Below are 26,157 nucleotides of genomic sequence, written 5' to 3' on the forward strand. Positions count from 1 at the left end.
GGGGGGAGACTATTTTTTTTTTTTAATTTTTTCAAATCAAAAAAAAAATTTTATTTTTTTTATTTTTTTTTTTTTATTTTTTTTTTTCTTTTATTATAAATTATTATTTTTATTTTTATTTTTTTTTTTTTTTTAAAAATGAGATACCATCTTATCTTATCAATAATGATCTTGATAATATGTTTATTGTTTATTTATGAAAAATGAATTTTTTTTTTAAAAAAAAAAAAAAAAAAATTATTTTCTTTAATTATTTCCAATGTTATTTTTTTTATCAATAAAATTAATTGAAGAAAAAAAAAAAAAAAAAATAGAAAAATAATAATAATAATAAATATCGCTGAACTAGGAAATATTTTTTTTTTTTTTTTTAAAAATTTTTTTTATTTTTTTATTTTTTTTTATTATTATTATTTTTAAATATGGAAATGATTGATAAATAAAATATGTCCATATATATTTAAGTTGTTTAATTTTAATTTTTTTTAGTTTTTTTTTTTTTTTTTAAAAAGTTAGTGATGGGTTATTATATTGTTATTTATTCATTATTAATTCCATTGATTTTTAATTATTTATTATTTTTAGTTTTTATTTTTTTTTTTTTTATTATTTTTATTTTTTTATTTTTTAATTTTGATTATACAAAAAGTTTTGTTTGTTTGTTTGTTTGTTTTTTTGTTTTGTTTTGTTTTGTTTTGTTTTGTTTTGTTTTGTTTTGTTTTGTTTTGTTTTGTTTTTTTTTTTTTTTAAAAAATGTTTAGTACTATTAACTCTTTTTATGATAATAATCATTTGAATTATTTTTAGAAGGGGTATTAGGTTGAGACATTGATAAATTATTTCCAGTTGGTGAATATGGACCAGAGGAATTATGATATCGAGTTGGAGTAGTTGGATAATTATTATAATAGGTTGGTTGATTTTGAGATGCTGGATTTGTTGAATTATAATTTGTTATATTATTTGGATTATTTTGTTGTGATAGTGGACTATAGCCATAGTTTGTTGAACCACTATTCGATAGTTGAGGTGGAGGATTATTACCAGCACCAGTGTGTATATTAGTTGGTGTACCATCTGGTCCAAAAGATGATAATCCATATAAAATATTCAAATATTTGGAATCATCTAATTGATTTTCAAAAAACATTTTTCTCATTTTAAAAAATGTTGTACTTGTTAATAATGAATCACTTCCTGCTTGATGTTGTGGTCCAATTCTTTTAATCTATATAATATAATATATAAATTATTATTATTATTATTATTATTATTATTATTATTATTATTATTATTATTATTATTATTATTATTATTATTATTATTATTATTATTATTATTATTATTATTATTATTATTATTATTATTATTAGTTTATATATATATATATATCTTACATCTAAATCATCAGCCAATTCACTTAAACCACCTTTTAAATTTTTACAACTTTTCATTATATATTTAATATCATAGATACATGGAAAATAAGTTCTTGCTGATCCAAAGAAATCTGCTTCATCCAATGGTAATACTGTGCATGTTAATGATTTTAAAAGGTAACCAAAATCATATCTATACAAATTAAAAACAATTTTATATGAGTATAAATGAATGATTATTATTATTATTATCTATTATTATCTATTACTATCAACTATCTATTATTATTATTATTACTAATGATTCATACCCACTATGAAAAGATATCCATTTTATGTTATCATTTAACACTATACCAGAGGACATTAATTGTTCACCAAAATCTAGAATATCAATGCCATTGGCTTCATTTTTTTTAAACTCAATACCACTTCTTGATAATAAATCTATTGAATCTTGTGCATACATATCTTCACTGTTTATTTATTTAAATATTTAAATATTTAAATATTTGATTAATTTTATTGATTGATTGATTGATTGATTGATTGATTGATTGATTGGGATATTAGTATAAACAATAATGGTAAACATTATGAAATAGGTATTATATAATAATATATAATAATAATAATAATAATAATAATAATAATAATAATAATAATAATAATAATAATAATAATAATAATAACAACAAACCTTAAACTAAATTTAAAATTAAATTGCCAAGTACAAGTTGGCTTTGCTAAATTACCTTCAGAATCTGAAAAGGTTAAACCCAATTGAATGATTTTTAATTGATCTACATTCAGTCTTAATGTTTGATAATGATAATCTGAAGTACTTCTAAAATTACCAACGGGTCTTGTTACAATACCTGGGAATTCTGTATCCATAGCAATGTAATTATAATCATCCACCAAGTTTCTGATCTTTTCCATCTCTTCATCTAAATTATAACCCCAAACATCTTTAATTTCATCTGTATGTAAAGTCACCATATTATGTATATTATCTATCTACTATTATTGTTATTATCTATTACTATTTATTTATCTATTTATTTATTATTATATTCTTATTATTGTTATTTTATTTTATTATTTTTATTTTATTTTTTTGGTGAGTTTGTGTTTGTGTTTGTGAATGCGAAAATTTATTTCTTTTTTTTTTTTTTATTATTTTTTTTTTTTTTATTTTTTTTTTTTTATTTTTTTTTTTTTTTATTATTATTATTTTTTATGTACGGTGCACCATATAAAAATTATTTTCTATATTATATATATATACTACACAAATTATTAATTATTTAATTATTATGATTATTATGATTGATATGTAATTCTCTTCACTCCCCTTCTCTGAATTTTATTTTTAAATTTCTTTCCCCTATATCTTTTTATTATTATCTTTTGATTATCAAAAAAAAAAAAAAGAAAAAAAAAAAGAAAAAAAAAAAACAACAACAACAATAAAAATAGATAACTATAAAATATGATGAAGAGCAAAAATGCTGTTTTTTTTTTTTGCTATTAATTTTAGATAATGAACAACAAAAGCTGAAAAAAAAATGAAAAAAAAAAAAAATAAAAAAAAAAAAAAAAAAAATGAAAAAAAAAAATAAAAATAAAAAAAATAAAATAAAAATAAAAAAAAAAAAAATGTGAAAATGAAATTTTCCAGGTTGTCATTTTTGGTCAAAAATTGATTAAATAATTTTTAAATTTACTTTTTATTTGTTGTTGTTGTTGTCAAAGGTGATTTGGATGTCATATTAACAGATGATGATGATGATGAAGTTGTTGGAGAAGATTTTGGTTTTGATGGTGTTATTAAAATAGGTGATTCTTTTTTTGATGGTGTTGGTTTATTTACTGTCGGATTTGAATTTATTGTTGTTGTTGTTAAATTAACAGAGGACATTGTTTTTGATAAACTCGGAATTTTACCACCACCACCACTACTACTATTATTACCAACACTAGTTGGTGATAAATTTAAAGAGGATGAAGCCTTTGATAATGTTGGTATTTTTGGTGTTGTTGGAGAAGTAGTAAATGAAGATGATGGTGATGATGATGAAGAAGAGGGTTTTTTAGTTAATGGTGAGGGTTTCTTTGAAAGTGGTGTTGTTGGTCTTTGTGGTGTAGTTGGTGTTGTTGGTCTTATATTTTGTTGGGTTTGTTGAGGTTGTTCTTGAGGTTGTTGCTGTACATTTATTGTTGAAGTTGTTGGTGATGAAGTTGGTGATGAAGTTGTTGTTGTTGTTGGTGATGAAGTTGTTGATGAATATGAAACCATTGGTGAATCTGATATATTTTCAGGATCTTTTTTTGTTACAAGTTTTAAATGAAGTAAATGAAAATCAGGTCTATCCTGTTCAGTATTCATTAATTCTAAATAAGAATTACCAAAATATAGAAATGATTTTTGATTTTGATTTTCCCATTCAGCCAATTCCTTTACTAAATCAGTGGTAAGTATTGGATATTCTCTAGCTATAGTTTTACGAAATTTAGCTTCTTCCAATAATCTAATTGAACTACCTTTAAATCTACTAGGATCACTTGCACTAGTTTCAAAGTTTTTCATCTCACTCTTTATCCATTCCCTTCTTTTAACTTTATTTAAAATTGATTTCATTGAATCTAATAATTCATTTAATAATTTAATTTCTTTATCAATAATTTCTAATGTTTCAATATTATAATAATTTATTTCATTTGAATAATCAATTTCATCATTATTATTATTATTATCATTATTATTATTATTATTTAATAATAAATCTTTTAAATTTCTTTGATTTAATGGTATACATAATTGATCCCATAATGATTGTAATGATTTAAATTTTGATTGAAATGAATCTTTAAATTTTAATTTCTTTAAATTTGTTAAATGATTTGATTCTTGAGTTAATAGATTTATTAAGGATAATGATGGGATTGAAGGTGGTGGTAATTTATTTCTTTTTAATTTAAAGTTTAATCTAGTTTCATCATTTAATGGAATTGATAATTGTTGATAATCACGTTCAATTGAATTAATTTGATTATTAATTTGTTTTAATCTTTTCTCTTTCATTAGTTCAAATGTTTTAATTATTCCTTCAATTTTATATAATATTTGAATTAATGATTTCATTTCTAATTTATTTTTTGAACAATCATCACCATCATCATCATCATTTAGTTTTAATTTATTTAAAATTTGATTTAATTCATTATTTTCATTATTTTCAATAGTTGATTCTAATTCTAATTGATTTTTTAAATTTAATGCAATTGATTTTGAATCATTAATTTTATCCATAATCGAGTTACGTATATCTTGTAATTTTTTAATTTCATTTTCAATTTCATCAATTCTTTTATTTGAAACTGATATACCAATTTCAATAAATGATGATGAAACATATTCTGTATCTTTATTATCACTTAGATCAATTCCTAATTCTTTATATAATTTCATTAATTCTGAATAAACTTCTTTTAATTTAATTTCATTTTTATTATATATCTTTTATTATTATATATACATTAGTAATTGATTAATAATAATTATTATAATTATTACTATTATTATTATTATTATTATTATTATTATTATTATTATTATTATTATTATTTAATTTTATAAATACATTTTTTAAATTTATATTAAAATTATTTAAATGATTAATTTGTTTTAAAAGTTTAGGTGTTTTTAATAAAGTTGATTGAATTAATGTATTATAATCTGATTGAATTTCATTATCAATTTCGAATTTATTAGGTGTTAAATCAAGTGATTGTATTAATTTATTAATTTCAATTAAAAGATTTGATTTCTTTTCAATTAAAATTTGTTCTCTTTCTTTTTGTTGCCCAATTTTATTTTCAATTAATTCTATAATTTCTTTATTTAATTGTTGGTGTTGATTTTTATTTGTATCATTTTCATCATTATTATCATCATCATTGTTATCTTCTAAACTTTGTAATATATTATCATATTTAATAATTAATGGATTTATTTGGTTATAATATTTTTCAATTATTTTCGATGATAGGTAATGATTGTAATTACAATTATCTTTATTTATTATTATTATTTCATTCCCTATCATTATTAATTATTAATAAAGAATAGGAAAAACAAAAAAAAAAAAAATTCGATTAAAAAAAATTTAAAAACAAAAAAAATAAAAAAAAAAACAAAAAATTAAAAAAAAAAAGAAAATTCTAATAGGGGAATCTACAAAAAAAAAAAAAAAAAAAAAAAAAATAAAAAAAAAAAAAAATAATTAAATGAAAATAAAAAATAGATAATGGTTTTAATTCTACTACCCTTTTGGTTTAAATTATTCCCAATTGGAATAATATCAAAATCAATTTAGAAAAAAAAAAAAAAAAATTGATGTATAAAATTAAATTATTTAGGGAAATGTGTTGTTTTTTTTCCTAAAATAGAAACTTTTTTTTTTTTTTTTGAACAATTAAATTTGAGAAAATAAAAAAAAAATAATAATAACCCATCCAACTAATTAGAACGAGTATCTCTAAGAGAACCAGATTTATTTTTGATAGTTTTTTGTTTTTTTGTTTTTTTGTTTTTTTTTTTTTTTTTCATTGAACCCAAGAACAATGACACTCCATTTTATCTTGGAATTTAATTAAAAATTGTGTGTATATATAGGTAATGTTATATTATTTTAAATTATTATTATTATTGACAATTACTAATTTAAGCAATAATTGAACATTTCTTTCCAGTTTTTTGAATATTCTTTAATAATTCATCTGCTCCCATTTTTGAACTTTCACAACTGACTTTTTTATTTTCAAGGTCAATTTGAATATTTGAAACACCATCTAAAATTATTATTTTTGTTTTTTTATTATTATTATTTTATTTTTTTTTTTTTATTTTTTTTTTTTTTTGTTGTTTTGTTTTTAAATTTTAAAAAATAGTGTGTTAATAGTTACCAATTTTAGATAAGATGGCATTTACAGCTTTTGAGCAACCACCACATGTCATATCAACGAAAAAGGAATACTGGAAATATAAGTATACAGGTTAAACATTATTAATAATCTTATATTAAATTATTGTAAAAAAAATAAAAAAAATAAAAATAAAAAAAACTTTTTTACATACAGTCATTTTATTGTTTTAATTTGTTTTATATTAATTCACTGTAAAAATTTAAAAAAAAAAAAAAAAAAAAAAAAAAAATTAAAATAAAAAAAATTAAAAAATTAAAAAAAAAAAAATTAAAAATTAAAAAAAAAAAAATAAAAAAGGTTCCCTTTAAATTTTTTTTAAATCATATTGATCTCAGGTTGGCAAACTTTTTATTATTATAATTAAAAAAAAAAAAAAAAAAAAAAAAAAAAAAAAAAAAAAAAAAACAAATAAATAAAAACAAATAAATAAATAAAAAAAAAAAAACAGAAATATAAATATAAATATACATCTTCTTCAGTTTCATCTTTATAGAAATCTCTTTCTCTAATTTCATTTATTAAATTGTAAATCACCCATTTTAATAATGTGTGAGTTATATTTAAAAATGAAATTAGAGAAAGGGATTTTCATGAAGATGAAGCTGAAGAAGATTGTCCAACAAGTTGTTCAAGTGATGACCATGATGACACTTAAAAAGACAATAGAACAGGTCCAAATGATGTAAAATCCTTTATTCAAGTTAAAAAAAGCTTCAAATAATTTCAAAAAAACAAATAAAAAAAAAAAAAAAGAACTCTTTAAAAACAAGAAATATTTTTATTTTATTTTTTTTTATTTTATTTTCTCTTTTTTTTATTACTATTACTATTTGTTTTTTTTTGGTTTTCTTTTTTTTTTTTTTTTTTTTTTTTTTTTTTTTAAAATATGAGTTGATTTTAAAAAAAAAATAAAAAAATAAAAAAAAAAATTAATTTTTTTAAAAATTTTTTTTTTTTTAAAAAATTTTTTTTTTTTTTTTTTTTTTTTTTCTCAATAATAACTAAAAATAATACGCCACAAAGTCAAAAGAGTATTGTTTTTGCTATATCATATAGTATATAGATAATCGTTAAAATTATATATTTAATATATTTTATAAAAAATTAAAGTAAAAAATAATAATAATAATAATAAAGAAATTTAATATATAAACAAAAAAAAAGAGACAAAGAGAGAGAAAATAAAATGAATATCTTTTTTAATAAAAAACAAAAGACCCCATCAGAATTGGTTAAATCCATTAAAGAAAGCCTTGCTTCAATGGATAAAAGTGGTCCAAACTCTAAATCAACCGAAAAGGTAAGCTATTTTTAATCATTGGAATCATTTTCTATTTATATCTTATTTTTAAAAATAAAATAAAATAAAATAAAATAAAATAAAATAAAATAAAAAAAAAAAAAAGATCATACCACAGTGACTATCAATTTTTTTTTTCTTTTACTCTTTCTTTCCTTCTTTCTTCCTTAATAAATATTAACATTATCACACCCTCCTTCAATTTAATCAAAAAAATTTTTAAAAAAAAAAAAAAAAAAAAAAAAAATAAAAGGCATCAGAAGAAATTTCAAAATGTTTACAAGAGATTAAAAAGATATTACATGGTGATTCAGAGCATGAACCAAATCAAGAGGTTGTTGCTGTATTATCAAATGAAATATGTACCAGTGATTTGGTACAAATCCTTATTAAAGATTTAAACAAACTCGAGTTTGAAGCTAAAAAAGATGTAGCTCAAATTTTCAATATTTTATTAAGACATAAAAATGGTGCTCGTTCACCAATTGTAGAATATATCGCTAAAAATCCAGAAATTTTAGATTCATTAGTTAAAGGGTAATTAGTACTTAAATATAGTATAATAGACAGATAAAATATACATACCTACAGGAGTGATCGATCGATAGATAGGTAGATAGATATATAGATAAATAAATAATTATAGGAAGATAGTGATAGTTTAGTAATAATAGAAAATATCATTCCTCCCTCCCTCCAATTAATATCAAATACTGACATAAAATACCTAAATAAACACATACATACATACATACATAAATAATCATTTATTTTAAATTATTAGTTACGAACAACAGGATATTGCATTAAATTGTGGTACAATGCTTAGGGAATGTATCAAGCATGAATCATTGGCTAAAATTTTAATATATTCACCAAACTTTTGGGAGTTCTTTGAATTTGTTGAAGTTTCAAATTTTGATGTTGCTTCTGATACATTTGCCACCTTTAAAGAGATTTTAACAAAACATAAAACACTTAGCGCTGAATTTTTAGAAAAGAATTACGATCAGGTATATTTCATATATATATTTATTTATTTTTAGTCATAGGATAAATTATTCTAACAATTTTTTTTTTTTTTTTTTTTTTTTTTTTTTCTTTCTCTCTTTTCTTTTTTTTTCTCCTTTCAATCAATAATACAGGTTTTTGAAAAATATACTACTTTATTAAACTCACAAAATTATGTTACAAGAAGACAATCTATCAAGGTAAATAATAATAGTAATAATAATAATAATAATAATAATAATAATAATAATAATAATAATAATAATAATAATAATAATGCAGCAATAGTTTATATAGTAAGAGAGTTTTTTTAGTTTTTAAGAGTTCTATAGCTTTTAGGTGAGCTTTTATTAGATCGTTCAAATTTTAATATTATGCCGTTTATATATCAGTTCAGCAGCAAACCTTAAATTCATGATGAACCTTTTAAGAGATAAATCAAAGAGTATTCAATATGAAGCATTCCATGTTTTCAAAGTTTTTGTTGCTAACCCAAACAAAACAAAACCAATCCTTGAAATTTTAACTAAAAACAAAGAGAAATTAATAGCTTTCTTATCACAATTCCATAATGATAAAGGTATATTTAAATTTATTTTTTTTTTTTTTTTCAAAAAAAAAAAAAAAAAAAAAAAAAAAAGAAAACATCCCCCCTAACTATAGTTATTATTATTTATTATTATTTTATAAATTATTAATAAAAACAGAGGAAGATCAATTCAGTGACGAAAAGAATTTCTTGGTTAAACAAATTCAAGCTATCCAAGGATAAACTTTTTTTTTATTTTTTTTTTTTTTTAAAAAAAAAAAAAAAATTATTACTTTTTTTTATCTTTATCATAAAAATATATCATCAATCACTATCCATAATCGCTCAAATAATAATAATAATAATAATAATAAAATAATAATGATAATAACAATTCAAAAATTAATAACCAACCTGTAGTTTTTTAAAAATCCAAATAAATAAAAAAAAAAAAAAAAAAAAAAAATAGTAACAATAATAAAAAAAAACAAATTAAAAAAAAAATAACAAACAAGTAAATACATTTAAATAAATAGCAACGTATAGAAGAGCCATCTAAACTTTGTAATAAAAAAAAAAAAAAAAAAAAAAAAAAAAAAAAAAAAAATAATAATAATGATTTTTTTTGTTGACTTGTTTTTTATTTATTATTATTTTTTTTAAAAAAGTGAGGTTAGTTTCCAAAGTTAATATGTATTTAAATCATTTGGGAATAATTAAAAAAAAAAAAAAATGGCTTTATTTAGATTATAAACATTAAAATTAATTAAAAAACATGGGATATTGTGTAAAAAAATATTTATAAATTGCACATATATTGACATTCCAATTTGTTATTCTAAAAGTAATAAAATACAATAAATTTTTATTTTGGGAAAATAATAACAATAACAGATAAAAAAAAAAAAAAAAAAAAAAAAAAAAAAAAAAAAAAAAGGTTTAAGTTTTAATTTTATGAGAATTAAATTAATAAAATAATTTTTTTTTTTATTTATTTATTATATTTTTTTTTAATCCTAACCTAATTACTCATAGCTTGAATATTACAATTTTTTAAAATAATAATTTTATTTTAAATAATAAGGAACTCCTTTTTAAGAAAATTATTATTCCAAAGTTAAAAATTCTTTATAAAATAATTAGTTTTAATTTAATTTCAATTTTTTTTAATTAATAACTCATTTATTTTTAATAATTATCATTTTAAAAAATTTCCTTAAAATATTTGTTTAAGAAATAACTTTATTAAATCCATCAATACTTAATTTTACCAGCCAAAGAATGAAATATTGAATTATTTTGGAAAATATTGAATAGAAAAAAGTAAAAAAAATAAATATTAGAATATAAAATTTTTTTTTTTTTTTTTTAAAATTTAAGTTAAGATCATTTATAATGGTAAAGAGAAGGACTGGTTTAAAAATTATACATAAACCCAGGATTTCAATTTATAATAATAAAAAAAAAAAAAAAACATTGTTTTGAAATCTCGCTAAATGTCACCATTGAATCAAAATCACTTCCCAAAAAAAAAAAAAAAATAAAAAAAATAAAAATAAAATAAAAAAAAAAAAAATAAAATAAAATAAAATTTATTTTTATTTTAATTAAATATAATTTTTGGCCCCTTCCATGCGAATCGATAATCTATCTCCTTAAAATTATATTATATTAAAAAAAAAAAAAAAAAAAAAAAAAAAAAAAAAAAAAAAAATTTAAAAAAATCTACTATGTATGAATTTTTTTTTTTTTTTTTTTTAATTATTTTAAAATATTCATAGATAGTTAAACAAATAAAATAGATAATTATAATTATAATTGAAATTAAAAGAGAATTTTCTTTTTTTTTTTTTTTTTAAAAAAAAAATAAAATAAATAAAAATAAAATAAAATAAAAATATTATAAAAGGTAATTATAAAATAAATTAAATAAAATTTTATTTATTAATATATTTTTTTTATTTTAATTTTTTTAATTTTTTTTTTATTTATTTTTCATTAATAATTTGAATTTTTTTTTGTTGTTGTTATTGTTTTGTTTTGTATTGTTGTTTTGTTTTGTTTTTTTTTTTTTTTTTTTTTTTTTTTATTAAAAATTTTATTTTAATCACAACCACTACCCCAAAACATATGTTGACAATACCCCCTCAACTACTTTTTTTAATAACCTTAACACATTATTTTTTTACATTTATTCGGTTCTCTGATCTCATAATAATTTTTTTTTTTTAATTCAATTTTATTTTTTTATTATTTTTTAATTTTAATTAATTTTATTTAATTTTTTTTCTTTTTTCTTTTTTTTTTTTTTTTTTTGTAACATTTATTTTTTATAATAATAAATTTATTCAATATTGTTGTGCAAGGTTAATAAAATATAGACAGTTTAATTTATATATACTTACCAATAATTAAACAAAAAAACAAAAAAAAAAAAATAAATAATTAAATAAATAAATAAAAAAAAAAATTAAAATTAAAATTAAAAAATTAAATAGAACAATCAAAACAATATAAATATATATATATATAATTTTTTTTTTTTTTTTTTTTTTAAAAAAAATAAACAAATAAATAAATAATTTAGAAATATCATTCAAGAATAAAATAATATTAAAAATATATAAAAACCAAAAAAATTCAAGATTATTAAAATGACATCTATAATTCAATCACCACCTCTAAATTCAAAAAAGCCCCATCTTAGCCAAGATGATAGAATCAACAAAAACAACAACAACAACAATAAAATGATTTTCCAAAAAAGAACTATTGCCGATAATCAAATTCAATCACCATTAATTGGTCATTATAAATTAAATAATAATAATAATAATAATAATAATAATAATAATAATAATAATAATAATAATAATAATAATAACAACAATAGTTCATCGAACAACAACATCAATAATAATAATTTAGTGGTCGATGAATGTTGTGAAAAAACTGAACAAATAGAAACTAAAGAAACCATAACCAAAGTTGAAGATAATCTTAATTTAGAGGTAGATGTTGATAAAGAGATTGAAAATGAAATAGCAAAATACCAACATCTATTATCTACATCTACAATTTTTAATGGAATATGTCAAGATTACACTGATGAAAGTGATAATAGCGATGAAGAAAATGTTGATGATGACGATGAAGAGGAAGATAATAAAAAACAAAAAGAGGAATGTGAAGAAGAAGAAGAGGAGGAGTGTGAAGAGGAAGAAGAAGAAGATTCTGATGAAGATTCTGACGATGATGATTCAGATGACTCTGAAGATTCCGATTATGTTGAAGAATCAATTTTAAATAATTGTTTAAGACAACAACAACAAATCAATCATAATGGTTTTATGAATAAGAAATATAATTATATAGATACAAACTCTTATTTCTTTTCAAGACAACAACAACAACAACCTCAAAAAATCAATCATATTTACGCTGATACTTCATTAAGAATGGAGTTAATTGAATTATTAACTGTAATGAAAAATAATGAAAGAGAAAAAGGAAATATGGTTGAAGATGTTTGTGTTCATGAAATTTTTTTATAAATTTAAAAGAATATTAAAAATGATCACTTTCATGTGTATATAAATAAAAAAAATAATATCAATTTCATATTTATTTTTGCGAATTTTGTCTATATTAAAAAGTAAAATAAAAAAAAAAAAAAAATTTAAAAAAAAAAAAAAAGACTATTATAATTTTTAATTTATATGTCACCCATATAAAAAATATCGATTAATTTATTATTATTATTATTTTTTTTTAATTAACTTTCAAAATAAACTTGAAGTAAACTATCTTCAGCAGGTACACCAACTCTTAATACCATAGTACCTAACATACTTCTACAACCTTGACCAGTATGAACATAAAGATAATTATTACCATTTCTCCAAAGTGAATAATCTGGAATACCAGTGATACCAACCATTGTTAATGAGAGTAAATCTGAACGAATACCAATTTGACCACCATGAGTATGACCAGAGAAAGTGATACAACCATAATCGGTTGGAATGAATTTAAAAGAACCAGGATCATGAAGTAATGCAATTCTTGGTATACCTTGGATGGGTGGATAAGCAGAACAAACCTCATGGATATGTTGTTGTCTTGCTTTATTTCTATAGTCAAAACCAGTGATTTGAATTTTGCCAATACGAGTTTCAACCAAAACACTTTGATCAATTAAAAGTGGACATTGAATCGTCTTTAAAGCTCTCTCTAAAATTTCCATACAACCTTCCTCTAAATCATGATTTCCAACACAAGCGAAAACCTTTCCATGTGGTAGTTTCTTTAATGGTGCCAATGCTATCTCCAAGGTATTCTCTGGATTGAATGATTCGGATGTAAAGAAATCACCAGTTAATAGTACTAAATCTGGATTTAATTTAACGGTACTCTCACAAATCTCTGTTAAACGTTCACATGACATCATTGGACCTAAATGTGGATCTGCGATTTGAATGATCGAGAGTGGTTGTTTAAAGTCTACAATTTGCTCATTGTGATCTGATAATGGTTGGATTTTAACACGTTTTAATGATTTCTTTGGTGTTATCAATTGTTCATTCTCCATCTCTTCATTTGATGATGTTTTCAAATAGATGTCTTTTACTTGCCATTTATTTGGTGGACGTGTTATAAGTGTTTGATATAACCCGATTATACTTAACACCAATGGTATTAACATTATAAACATACCAACCAATGATGGAATGAATGGTACAACCAAATAGAATGGTATCGATAGTATCATTGTTGTGAAGAATACCGATGATGGATACGACACTAAATATAAATAAAGTTTTGGACGCATTTTACATTTTGATAATACTAAATGTTGAATGTAAACAGTTGAGTGTAAATAAATCAATATGAGCAATGGTAGCCACATAATGCCTCGGTATCTATACCCACTGACAGCATTGTTCTCTTGATCCACCACAAAGAATGGTCTTAAAATGTACATTGAAAAAAGTATGTTGTAAAGTGAATAGAATGAAAATGATACTGCCATTAATGCAGTGATACCTTTTGATCTTATAAATGGGGAGAATCCCTTCTTCCTATAGAAATATATTAAAATTGGTACCAATATCAACCATGATGGTAATCCAAATATATAAAATGGTAATGTTAATCTTCCTTTAACTCTTGCTGCCAATACAAATGAAATCGTTGGTAATGATATTGCCAATAAAACAATTACTATCTTTGCAAATTTACTAACTGGATGTCCAATTGATTTCTCTGTTTCTTTATTTAAATTACATTTTGCTTCAATATATTTATATGGTTGATTTGATTGATCTGTTGTTGTTGTTGTTGTTGTTGTCGATGGTTCATCCCATTCTTTCATTAAAGACATTTGTTGTTGTTGTTTTTCTTTTCTATTTTTCATTCATAGAAATAATCAAAATATTTTGATTATATTTTAAAAAATAGTATTTATATATATTTATTTAATTTTTGTTTAATTAAAAATATAAAAATAAAAAAAAAAAAATAATTGCGACCTTGGGTTTTTTTTTTTGTTTTTTTTTTTAAATTTTCAGAAAAAAAAAAAAAAATAAAAATAAAAATGAAAAATAAATAAAATTAAAATAAAATAAGATAAATTATTAATTCTTTGAAGCATTTATTTTATAAATAAAACAAATTATTGTTTAATTTTAATTTTAATTTTTTTATTTTTTTATTCTTTTAAAAATTTTATTTTGATTATTTAAACATTTAAAAATTTTTTATTTTATTTTTTTCTTTTATTTAGGTAAAGTAGGAACTCATATTGACTAGATAATTTTAAAAAATAAATAAATAAATAAATAATAAATAAAAAATAATAATAATAAATAATTAAATAAAAAAATAAATAATAAAGGTAATTAAAAATATATCTAGATATTTTTTATTCGTGATTATTTATTTTTCAAAATGGAAATTTAAAAAAATTAATATTTTTTTTTTTTTTTTTTTTTTTTCATTTTTTTTTTTATTTTTAATTTTTTTTATTTTTTTAAACTGTTTTTCACACTGATCACAACTTCAGTAAATGTCATCTTTCAATACCCAAAATAGTATGTCTTTTTAAAAATTTATAATAAATAATTTAATTTATAAATATAATAATAAGGGAAAAAAAAAAAAAAAAAAAAAAAAAAAAAAAAATATTAATTTTAATAATTTATTATTATTATTATTATTATTATTATTATTATTATTATTATTATTATTATTATTATTATTATTATTATTATTATTATTATTATTATTATTATTATTATTATTATTATTATTATTATTATTATTACTATTACTATTATTTATAAAATATATAATTATATTAGAAAATGTATTACAAACACCAATACCAGCACCAACACCACAATCACAATTGAAACAATTTGTTATTGGTGGTTTGGCAGGTATGCTTTCATCAGCATTCACTCATCCAATTGATTCTTTGAAAGTAAGTTTAAAATAATTTATTAATATGGAAAATATTATATATTTTGTAAATTAATAAAATTATTATTATTTTAGGTTAGAATGCAATTACAAGGTGAAGGAACAGGTGTTGGCCCAAAAAGAGGAGCATTAAAAATGCTTGTACATATTAATCAAACTGAAGGTTTTTTCACATTATATAAAGGGTAAATAATAATAATAATAATAATAATAATAATAATAATAATAATAATAATAATAATAATAATAATAATAATAATAATAATAATAATAATAATAATAATAATATTTTAGATTTGTTAAAGAAGAAAAAAGACATTGAATACAGATAACTAACCTATTTTATTAGTTTATCAGCATCATTATTAAGACAAGCTACCTATACAACAACTAGATTCGGTTTATATGATCTTATAAAAGACATTGTGGCAAAAGATGATAGTAAATTTTTTTTTTTTTTTTTTTTTTTTTTTTTTTTACAAAATATTGTAAAGGGCATCCCCTTCTAACATTTTATTTTTATTTATTTATTTATTTAATTTTTTTAAAAAAATAGAACCACTTCCATTTACACAAAAAATTATGGTTGGTATGCTTTCAGGAGCAGGCGGAGCTGTATGTATTAATTATAATCTTTCTTTATTTTTATATGGAATGATTTTTAAAAATTAATTGATTTTTTTATTTTATTTTATTTTATTTTATTTTATTTTATTTTATTTTATATATGTAAAAGATTGTTGGTACACCAGCTGATCTTACTATGGTTAGAATGCAAGCAGATGGTAAATTACCATTTAATTTAAGAAGAAACTATAAAAATGTATTTGATGGAATTTTTAGAATATCAAAAGAAGAAGGTATCATTTCATTATGGAAAGGTTGTAGCCCAAATTTAATTAGAGCAATGTTTATGACAGCTGGTCAAGTTTCATCATATGATCAAACCAAACAATTAATGTTAGCAAGTGGTTATTTCCATGATGATATTAAAACTCATTTAATGTAATATTATTTATTATTTATTTTTATTATTATTATTATTTTATTTTCAAAATATTTAAAACTAATTATTATTATTATTATTATTATTATTATTATTATTATTATTATTATTATTATTATTATTATTATTATTATTATATTTTTTATATTTATTTTTATTTTAGTGCAAGTACAACTGCAGCATTTGTAGCAGCAGTTGCAACAAGTCCATTGGATGTAATAAAAACAAGAATTATGAATTCACCAAAAACAGTGACAGGAGAACTCCAATATAAGGGAACTTTTGACTGTTTGTCAAAAACATTACGTGCTGAAGGTTTTAAAGCTTTTTATAAAGGTTTCAATCCATACTTTATGAGACTGGGTCCACAAACAATTTTAACTTTTATTTTTGTTGAACAATTAAATATATTATGGAAAAAATCTCAATCTTACTTTAAATAAATAAATAAATGCATGTTACATTATAATTAAAACAATAAAATAAAACTGGAAAAGAAGAAAAAAAAAAAAAAAAAAAAAAAAAAAATTAATTTAATTAAATTTAATTTAATTTAATTTAATTATTACATATAGTTTTATTTTATTTTAAAAAAAAAAATAAAATAAAATAAAAAAAGTTTACCAAATATTAATTTATTTTAATTGATTAATTTTTTTGATTTTTTTTTTGATTAAAAAATATTCAATCCAATCCGGATTAAATCAACCAATTCCACGAAATAAACGATTTTTTTATTTTTTTATTTTTTAATATTTATTTTTTTTTTTTTTTTTTTTTTTTTTCCCAATTTTTTCACTCAACAAATCTCTAAATAAAAAAAAAAAAATACTACACACATATATATATTTATTTAATATATTTATTTAGATGTTCTAATGTTGTATATATATATATATATATAAAATTTATAAATGATAATATATTTAAGAACTGATGGATATTATAGTGGCAAAGAAAAGATATCAATAGTAAATGAAAATGTTAGATCAAAATTAATTAGATGTAGAAGTTATGTAGTTGACAAATATTCAGATAAACAATTATTATTTTTAAATGGTAAAGTATTGAATGTGCATAAATCATTCTCAGAGAATAACATTAAAGAAGGTGATGTAATAGAATGTTCAATGTTTCCATTGGCAACAGTTATCATTCATTATTTAGAACGTAAAATCATTGAACAATGTAAACAAATGAAGACATCTGAACCCCAATCTTATTTCAATATGGGTACACTTAGGAAAAATTTAAGAATGGTTAGTGATAATTTCGATAAAATTAAATCTTATCAATCTGATGGTTTAAATGGTTTAAAATTATTATTTAAAGATAATGGTAGTATGTATTATTCAATATTTTCATTTTACCTCTATTAATTATCCTACCCCCATACTAATAATACCAATAAACAAAAAAAAAAAAAAAAAGTTTCACACAATGAAATTCAAGAGATTTACTTTAATTATGAAACTTTTGATATGCCTCAAAAAGATCCATTGGATCATTTTATATCTAGAATTTATAATAAAACCACATCAACAACATCAATACCAATAGCCTTACCACTTACTAAAAAACCAATTATTAATAATAATAATGATGATAGTGGGATAATTGTAAATTTGGACGATAATAATAGTGATGATGAGAGAACACCATCCTCACAGTCATTTTCGACACCTAAAAAACAACAACAACAACAACAACAACAACAACAACAACAACAACAACAACAACAACAACAACAACAACAATCATATTCAACACCACAAAAACAACAAGCTCAACCTCAGCAACAATCATATTCAACACCACAAAAACAACAAACTCAAGTTCAACAACAATCATATTCAACACCACAAAAGCAACAAACTCCTCAACAGCAACAAACTCAAGTTCAACAACAATCATATTCAATACCACAAAAACAACAAGCTCAAGTTCAACAACAATCATATTCAACGCCACAGAAGCAACAAACTCCTCAACAGCAACAAGCTCAAGTCCAACAACAATCATATTCAACGCCACAAAAGCAACCAACTCCTCAAGTTCAACAACAATCATATTCATCAACACCACAAAAGAATACAAGTTTTGAATTAGATAGTTATTTTGATGTTGATAATGAACTAGAAGTCTTTTCACAACCACAAACACCCTCTCAACAATCTGATAAATCGAAAACAGTTATTTCACCTATATCAACACCTAAAAGCAAAATCTCTTTAAATGATTTCTCACTCATTAGTCCAATTTTGAAACACAGTACCAATAAAAGTGACTTGAAAAAGAACAATAGTTTTGATAAAGACATTGACTTTTTTGAAAATAATTTTAATATAAATGTAAATAGTTTAAATAATAGTCTTGGTAGTAGTCAAAATAGTGCAACTATTTCGAATAGCAGTAGTCAAAATAGTATCACTGTCTCCCCAAATAACAGTTCAAATTGTATCAATAACGATAATAATAATAACAATAATAATAATAATAATAATAATAATAATATCAGTAATAATTCTCTTGGGAAGAGACCCCTTTCACTATTCACTTCGACAACATCTAATAAAAAACAAACCACAACAACAACTACCACTACTACAACCACCCCTACATCTACAACACCTACCAATAAAAAAAATATAACAGATTATTTTTTAGATGATTCCGAAGATGAAGATATTTTTGTATCTTCATTATCTTCACAATCTTCCATGTCAAATAAATCAAATTCATCATTAAATAATTCAAATAATAATAATAATAATAATAATAATAATAATAATAATAATAATAATAATAATAATAATAACAATAATTGTAAAGGAGGAAATTCAGATTTAGATTTTTTAGATGATTTCGATTTCGGTTATGAAGATGAAGAGTTCATGTTTGATGAATATTCAATTAAAAAAAGTAGAAATGAACTCTCTTCTTCTTCTTCGCAACCATTTATAAATACATGTATAACTACTTCTACAAAAATAACATCAACAAATTCAAATAAATTATTATCAAAATCAGAATCAAGTTTAGATACTTTACTTTTCAAAAAACCAAAAACACCTCAAAAAAAACAGAAACACATTTCTTCACCTTTGCTTCACTCATCTCAACCAATCCCTTTAACAATGGATTCATCACTTTCAAAAGATATTAAAAATTCATTGATACCAATAAAAACTCAACCAATAACAACTACCACTTCCACTACCACTACTAATAGTAATACAAATACTACCAATAATAATGATAATAGTATAATAAAAATAGAAAAACCATTTAAAAGATTAACAAATGGATCAATACCACCAATATTAATATTAAATGCACCACTACCAAATAGATTTAAATTTAAAAGTAATTTATTAGATTTTAAACCAACATTTCAATATCCACCATTTTCATTATTGATTTCATTATCAGAGCTAAAGACATCAAAAGGTATAAAGACAGTATCAGTAAAAGAGATTATGGAAGGAGGTCAAAACTATACCACTCTATGCGATACTCGTAATCCTGAATTTTCAATTGAATTAAAAACACCAAAATTTGCAATTACCAATACATTGATGGTTAATGATTGTTTAGAATTGGAGGAAGGTAAAGAAGATTCATTCTATATCACTGATTTAGGTTATCGTTATGCTAGAATATTTCAAGATTATCATAATGATTATTTAGAATTTTGTAAAGTAAACTCTTTAAGAATTAATGTTGCTCAAAATGATGTAACCATTGTAATTGATTCATCAGAGAAATTATCAAATGAATTTAAAAGAAACTTTAATGAAATGGGTATAAATTCAATTAATACTTTTCAATTACCATCTGCTGATTTTATTTTCTTAAAAAAGAATTCAAATAATAATAATAATATCAATAATAATAAGAATCATTCATTCTTTAATAATAATAATATTTATGATATTGATAGTGGTGGTAATGCATTAATGTTTCCATATATAATTGAAAGAAAAACTTGGAAAGATTTAAGTGCATCAGAAAAGGATGGTCGTAATGCTAGACAAATGACAAAGATGAAAGCTTATGGTAAATTAAAAGGTAGATTCTATTTGGTTGAAGGTGAACCTTCAAATTATAATTCAGAATATCAAGTTACAACAATTGAAGAATTAAAAAAGAGATTAGATCTTTTAACTACTGCTGATAATTTTACAATCATTAAAACAAATTCACCCTATGATACAACTCGTCAAATTGCTATAATTGCAAAAATGTTATCAACTGATCCAATTTTATCAAATCCTTCAAATTTATTATTATATAATGATTTTAAAGATGCTGTAACTAAATCAAATTATGAAAAATATCATCAAAATAATAATATTAATATTAATAATATCAACAATAATATCAATAATAATAATCCAATTATGGAATTAGCATTAACACAAATGGCTGATCAAACTGATTTATCAGTTATAGAACATTCAAAATCTAAATCTGAAAAAATATGGTTTCAAATGACAATTGATCAATTTAAAGAGTATATTCTATCATCAGATTATAGAGATCAAATTAGAAATACAATGAATAATAATGAATATAGTTCAAAAAGAAAGATTCTTATTATAAATGAATTTAATAAATTTAAAGTACAACAACAGAAATCTCATAATCAATTATTTCAAGATTACCTTTATCAAAGATATAATAATAGAAGTGTAAATAATATTTCTAAAAGTTTTAGAAATGAAAAAAGTTTATTACTCTCTGATTATTTAGATAATGATATAATTAATCATTATCTATTACAATTGATTCTACATTTTAATCTTCAAATATTTATTCAATTTCATGATAGTGAACGTGGAAATGTTGAATCATTTTCATCATTTTCAAAATCAATTGAAAAAGCAATTCAACTAAATCAAGATTATCAACACAATCTAAAATTTAAAACTATATTTGCCAAAACAATTCCAGTTTTTAGATCGATAAAACAACAAAGATTAGAAGATTCAATTAATTATAGAAATGAATTAGAAAATTTTAATAATAATAATAATAATAATAATAATAATAATAATAATAATAATAATAATAATAATAATAATAATAAAAATAATAATAATAATAATAAAAATCAATTTAGTTATATTGATGATATTATTGATTTAGATGATGATTAAAAAATTAAAAAATAATAATAAAATTAATTGTAAATTTGTAAATATATTCATATACGTATGTAAAAATAAGTAAAAAAACTTACCAATTAATTGATTTTGTAAAGTTTTTGATGATGTTGTAATTGTTGATGTTGTAGTTGTTCTTGGACATCTGGTTGGCTTTGACCAATTGACTCTTGTTTTTTTAATTTTTGTTCTTGGAAATTGATGTATTTCTTTCTATGTGTTGTTGTAGTCGTTGTCATCAAAAGGATTTTATTGAAGAAATGATCAAGATGCATTAAAGGTGAAAGACAATATGTTGCCATTCAAAAATATGATTACGAACTACTAAAACACCATCCTTTAAATTTGAATTACATTGTTATAAACTTAAATGTAATGATGCCAAAGGTATTGGTAATCTCCACAGAATATCTATTAATTAATAATGTTGTAGAATATCAACTAATAGATTTTCTATAAGATTATCAATGATCAATTTACCTTTGGCATCATTACTTTTAAAGCAATTCCAATCACACGTTTCCTAATTTGTGGGTAAAGAATTGACCAACTGGGACTTAAAAGGAATGATTGCATTCAGCTTGAAATGGTAGTCCTATGTATCTTATCCATCTCTATTATGGTTTAAAATTTTTTTTCTAACATCATCCCATATTTACCATCAGTTCAATTCAAATGATGGTAGTCTAAACTTTTGAAGATTTTAAATGCAACTGGATCAAGACCATGACAACTGCGATTGAAAATCTTCCAAAGTCTAAGACTACCATCCTTTGTTCTTAACTCACTAAAAAAACATGGGATGGTGTAGGCAGTTTTAGGAGCAGCAGTGGTAAAGCTGTAGTAGCAGCGGCAGTAACACCAGTAGTATAGGTAACATGTGTTGAAGAATATTTATTTCCATTATCATTTGTATCTGGTTTATTTCTTTGGTTACCATTAATTTTCAACCTAATATTTTTTAGATCTACAAATATTCAAGCAAGAAGATTTTCTGTTGCACCATTAATAACAGAATGTAAAAAAAAATATAAAAAATAAAATATAAAATAATATATTAAAATTTCTTCTTTATTCTTTTACAAAAAGATTTGTTAATACTATGAAGATTATTCAATCTTTTTTTTTTTTTTTTCTTTACTTTATTTATTTTAGTTTCACCAATTTTATTTTTTAATTATGTTGTAATGTTAATATATCCAATGAGAATCATATACTTTGTAACAATTTTCTTCTAAATATTTATTTTTTTTTTTTTTTAACCACAACCACCATTTTTATTTTTACTTTGGATTATTAAATAAACTTGTTTTTACATCTACCATTTTTTGGTTTTCCAACATCCAAAAATTAATAAAAATTTTATTTGTAAACTATCCTTTTTCCTTTTTTTTTTTTATTTATTTATTTTGCTTTTCCTTTTTTTTTTTTTTTTTTTTTTTTTTTTTTTTTTTTTTTTTTTTTTTTTTTCCATTGATATTCAATCTTTAGTTTTTTTTTTTTTTTTTAATTTTAATAATTTTTTATAACTATATATATAAAATTAATGATTCTAGAAAATTTGATATTGAGAGTACACATGGAGCAAGCCCAGAATTTAAAAAAGGAAATGAAATTTGTAAAAATAAATTTAAATCAGAATCAAATCCAAAAGAATTTGAACATGATTATCCATTTTCATTAACATTCATAATAATGGGGGTATTTGTTTGGTTACCATTCCTTTTCAACATTGTATATATTAGATCACCTAATATCCATGCAAGAAGAATTGCATTTGCTTCAATGATACTTGCAGTATGTATACAAAATAATAATAAAAAAAAAAAAAATTAAAAAACTAACAAATATTAAATTATATTAAAAAAAACAGGGTATTTATTTCATTGCTATTATCTTTACTGTCGCAATTGCTGGATGTGCCTTTTTCTACTATTCCTCTGATAACACCATTTAAAAACTAAATAAATAAATTATAATTTTTATTTAATTAATTAAATGTTTTATTTTTTTTTTTTTTTTTTTTTTTTTTTTTATATATAAAATTCAATTTTAATTTTAATCAATCTATATTTTTTTTTTTTCTAAAGTATGTTTGTAACTAATTTGTTTTTGAACAATGAAAAAAAAATTAAAAAAAAAAAGATAAAATTGTTTGTGTATATTAATAAATGGGAATAAAATTTTTTTTTACTATTTTTTTTTTTTTTTTTTTGTGAGTATGTAATTTTTTAATTTATTTAAAAATATTTTTAATAAATCAAAATTGAACAATTTGTTTTCTTTTGAGATAATTAAAAATTTAAATGTGATTATCAGTAGTATTAATTGGGAAATCAAGATTAATATTATTTTCATCAACTAATAAACCAGATTCATTCAATTTAATGAAATTCTTTTTTTCATTTCTTTTCTTTAAGATAATTTTAATTGTCATTGCAACACCTAAAACTAACAAGATACCAATGAATATTACAATGATTGGAATTACAACTTTTTCTTCATTTTTAATTGTCTTATCTGGTGTTGTTGATAATGGTTCAATTTGACTACCACCCCTTGCAATTAAACTATGAATTAAAAATGTTGTTGCTGTTGTTTGATTGTTGTTATTTTTAAAGTTTAATGTGAATTGGTCAAATTGTTGAGTTACGTTCATTTTAATATTATAAATTATTAACTTTTCATTGGATGCTGAATATAGTAAAATAAAAGCTGGATTTTCACTTGGTATAATATTTGAAATATTAAAATTTAATTGAAATAATAATAATTCTGATGATAATGGTTGTTGTTCATTCATTAAATTGATTGAGAAAACTGAATATTGATTTGATGTTGTATTGTAAAAACTTGTGAATATTGTTTTATTAAATACACCAATTATATTATTGTTTGTAAATTTAATTAATTGAGAATTACTTTGATTTCCTGAAAAACCAATCCTTAGAATTTCATTGGTTGATAATGATGCAATATAATAATCTTGGGATAGTTTATCAAAATAAGTCATTGTGTCATTTAATTGCAATGTTTTATTTAAATTAACAAATTGAATTATTTCTGAATCTGCAATTACTATTACTTTATTCATATCTAAAAAACCTGTTATTTGATAATTAATTACTGAATTTTCTAAACATTCTTTATCATTTTTCTCATTTATAATATTAATTATTGGATTGTAAATATCTTTAATTCCCGTTCTTTTTCCTTGAAATTCTGTTGAAAAATTAAATTTTTTTATTTCATTATTGTTTAATGAAATAAATGAAATATCATTTTCAAAATTACTTTTATTAAAATTATTTATTAAAATCTAAAATTAGAGAAAAAAAAAAAAAAAAAAAAAAAAAAATTAGTACCAAAGTATTTTTTAATATAAATTACAAAGTGAATAAAAAAAAAAAAACTTACAGTTTCACTATTTATAATATTCATTAATGTTTCAAAAATATTTTCATTATTTACAAAATTAAAATTAAATAATTGAATGGTTGTAGAATTATTTTTAATATCAGTTCTTGTTATAATGTGATTAGTTACATTTTTTGCATCGGTTTGAATCGAATAAATTGATGTTGGTGCTAAAAACAAACCATCTTTCATATACTTGCAACTAAAATTTTCATTACATTTTGAAAAATCAAAACTTAATAATAGTATTAAAAATATTATTACCAAATTTGATTTCATTCTTTTTTTTTTTTTTTTTTTTCTTAATCTTTTTTTTTAAAAAAAAAAAAAGAATAAGACACAATATTATTAATTAAATTAATTAATATATGTAAGGTGTGTGTGAAATTATGTGTAGAAAAAAAAAAAAATAATAAAAAAAAAAAAAAAAAAAAAAAAAAAAAAATTTAAAATAAAAAAAAAAAAAGACAAATTAGTGAAATGGTCAGAAAGTTGGAGAAATCGATAAGCCACAAACTGATTTTTTTTTTTTTTTTTTTTTTTTTTATGAAAAGTTTTTTATTTTTACAAATAAAAATCACAAGATATCAAATTGCATTTATTTTCTTTTTATTTTGAATTTTTATTTCTATTTTTATTTATATTTTTTTTATTTTGGTTAATATTTGCAGTTTAGATTTAAAAAAAAAAGTTGTTATCTAAATTAAAAATCAAAGTCAAAAATTTAATAAATAAAATTAAAATTTATTTGTTTTTTCTAAATAATTCCAATGGAATTTAGACATTGTATAAAGGATTCCAATTTAAATTGAACAATAATAAACCTAAAATGATTTTTATAATTATTTAATTATTTAATTAAAAAAAAAAAA

General features: G+C 20.2%; 12 protein-coding genes across 12 annotated transcripts; 5 read left to right on the forward strand and 7 right to left on the reverse strand.

Annotated features, from left to right (window-relative positions):
• Positions 1-766: 766 nt before the first annotated feature.
• DDB_G0284217 (CAF1 family protein) lies at positions 767-2,381 on the reverse strand (the record flags this gene model as incomplete). The annotated part of the gene is made up of 4 exons (XM_633559.1): positions 767-1,228; positions 1,398-1,572; positions 1,691-1,855; positions 2,080-2,381. The coding sequence occupies 4 exons, from the start codon at positions 2,379-2,381 to the stop codon at positions 767-769; spliced, it is 1,104 nt and encodes a 367-aa protein (XP_638651.1).
• A 724-nt stretch (positions 2,382-3,105) lies between these two features.
• Positions 3,106-5,491, reverse strand: DDB_G0284219 (hypothetical protein; the record flags this gene model as incomplete). Its single annotated transcript, XM_633560.1, has 2 exons — positions 3,106-4,871; positions 4,960-5,491. 2 exons carry the CDS (start codon positions 5,489-5,491, stop codon positions 3,106-3,108), a joined length of 2,298 nt encoding a protein of 765 aa, XP_638652.1.
• A 617-nt stretch (positions 5,492-6,108) lies between these two features.
• atox1 (copper transport protein) lies at positions 6,109-6,528 on the reverse strand (the record flags this gene model as incomplete). Its single annotated transcript, XM_633561.2, has 3 exons — positions 6,109-6,236; positions 6,351-6,420; positions 6,523-6,528. The coding sequence occupies 3 exons, from the start codon at positions 6,526-6,528 to the stop codon at positions 6,109-6,111; spliced, it is 204 nt and encodes a 67-aa protein (XP_638653.2).
• Positions 6,529-7,557: 1,029 nt separating this feature from the next.
• On the forward strand, positions 7,558-9,454 carry DDB_G0284307 (Mo25-like family protein; the record flags this gene model as incomplete). The annotated part of the gene is given in 6 exon segments (XM_002649098.1): positions 7,558-7,671; positions 7,925-8,208; positions 8,456-8,684; positions 8,817-8,969; positions 9,015-9,262; positions 9,390-9,454. Coding segments are annotated over 6 exon segments (1,093 nt in total).
• Positions 9,455-11,865: 2,411 nt separating this feature from the next.
• DDB_G0284311 (hypothetical protein) lies at positions 11,866-12,765 on the forward strand (the record flags this gene model as incomplete). The annotated part of the gene is made up of 1 exon (XM_633564.1): positions 11,866-12,765. One exon carries the CDS (start codon positions 11,866-11,868, stop codon positions 12,763-12,765), a length of 900 nt encoding a protein of 299 aa, XP_638656.1.
• Positions 12,766-12,986: 221 nt separating this feature from the next.
• DDB_G0284223 (hypothetical protein) lies at positions 12,987-14,627 on the reverse strand (the record flags this gene model as incomplete). Its single annotated transcript, XM_633565.1, has 1 exon — positions 12,987-14,627. One exon carries the CDS (start codon positions 14,625-14,627, stop codon positions 12,987-12,989), a length of 1,641 nt encoding a protein of 546 aa, XP_638657.1.
• Positions 14,628-15,278: 651 nt separating this feature from the next.
• Positions 15,279-17,143, forward strand: ucpC (mitochondrial substrate carrier family protein; the record flags this gene model as incomplete). Its single annotated transcript, XM_633566.1, has 7 exons — positions 15,279-15,303; positions 15,574-15,695; positions 15,770-15,879; positions 16,044-16,135; positions 16,251-16,309; positions 16,431-16,699; positions 16,864-17,143. 7 exons carry the CDS (start codon positions 15,279-15,281, stop codon positions 17,141-17,143), a joined length of 957 nt encoding a protein of 318 aa, XP_638658.1.
• Positions 17,144-17,614: 471 nt separating this feature from the next.
• Positions 17,615-21,862, forward strand: DDB_G0284227 (hypothetical protein; the record flags this gene model as incomplete). Its single annotated transcript, XM_633567.1, has 2 exons — positions 17,615-18,041; positions 18,132-21,862. 2 exons carry the CDS (start codon positions 17,615-17,617, stop codon positions 21,860-21,862), a joined length of 4,158 nt encoding a protein of 1,385 aa, XP_638659.1.
• An 86-nt stretch (positions 21,863-21,948) lies between these two features.
• On the reverse strand, positions 21,949-22,170 carry DDB_G0284229 (hypothetical protein; the record flags this gene model as incomplete). The annotated part of the gene is made up of 1 exon (XM_633568.1): positions 21,949-22,170. The coding sequence occupies one exon, from the start codon at positions 22,168-22,170 to the stop codon at positions 21,949-21,951; it is 222 nt and encodes a 73-aa protein (XP_638660.1).
• A 64-nt stretch (positions 22,171-22,234) lies between these two features.
• DDB_G0284231 (hypothetical protein) lies at positions 22,235-23,193 on the reverse strand (the record flags this gene model as incomplete). Its single annotated transcript, XM_633569.1, has 3 exons — positions 22,235-22,279; positions 22,666-22,819; positions 23,156-23,193. 3 exons carry the CDS (start codon positions 23,191-23,193, stop codon positions 22,235-22,237), a joined length of 237 nt encoding a protein of 78 aa, XP_638661.1.
• A 370-nt stretch (positions 23,194-23,563) lies between these two features.
• On the forward strand, positions 23,564-23,825 carry DDB_G0284233 (hypothetical protein; the record flags this gene model as incomplete). Its single annotated transcript, XM_633570.1, has 2 exons — positions 23,564-23,665; positions 23,742-23,825. 2 exons carry the CDS (start codon positions 23,564-23,566, stop codon positions 23,823-23,825), a joined length of 186 nt encoding a protein of 61 aa, XP_638662.1.
• A 345-nt stretch (positions 23,826-24,170) lies between these two features.
• Positions 24,171-25,564, reverse strand: DDB_G0284235 (hypothetical protein; the record flags this gene model as incomplete). The annotated part of the gene is made up of 2 exons (XM_633571.1): positions 24,171-25,187; positions 25,286-25,564. 2 exons carry the CDS (start codon positions 25,562-25,564, stop codon positions 24,171-24,173), a joined length of 1,296 nt encoding a protein of 431 aa, XP_638663.1.
• Positions 25,565-26,157: the final 593 nt, after the last annotated feature.

This window comes from Dictyostelium discoideum, assembly GCF_000004695.1.
Source record: "Dictyostelium discoideum AX4 chromosome 4 chromosome, whole genome shotgun sequence".
Lineage (NCBI taxonomy): Eukaryota > Evosea > Eumycetozoa > Dictyosteliales > Dictyosteliaceae > Dictyostelium > Dictyostelium discoideum.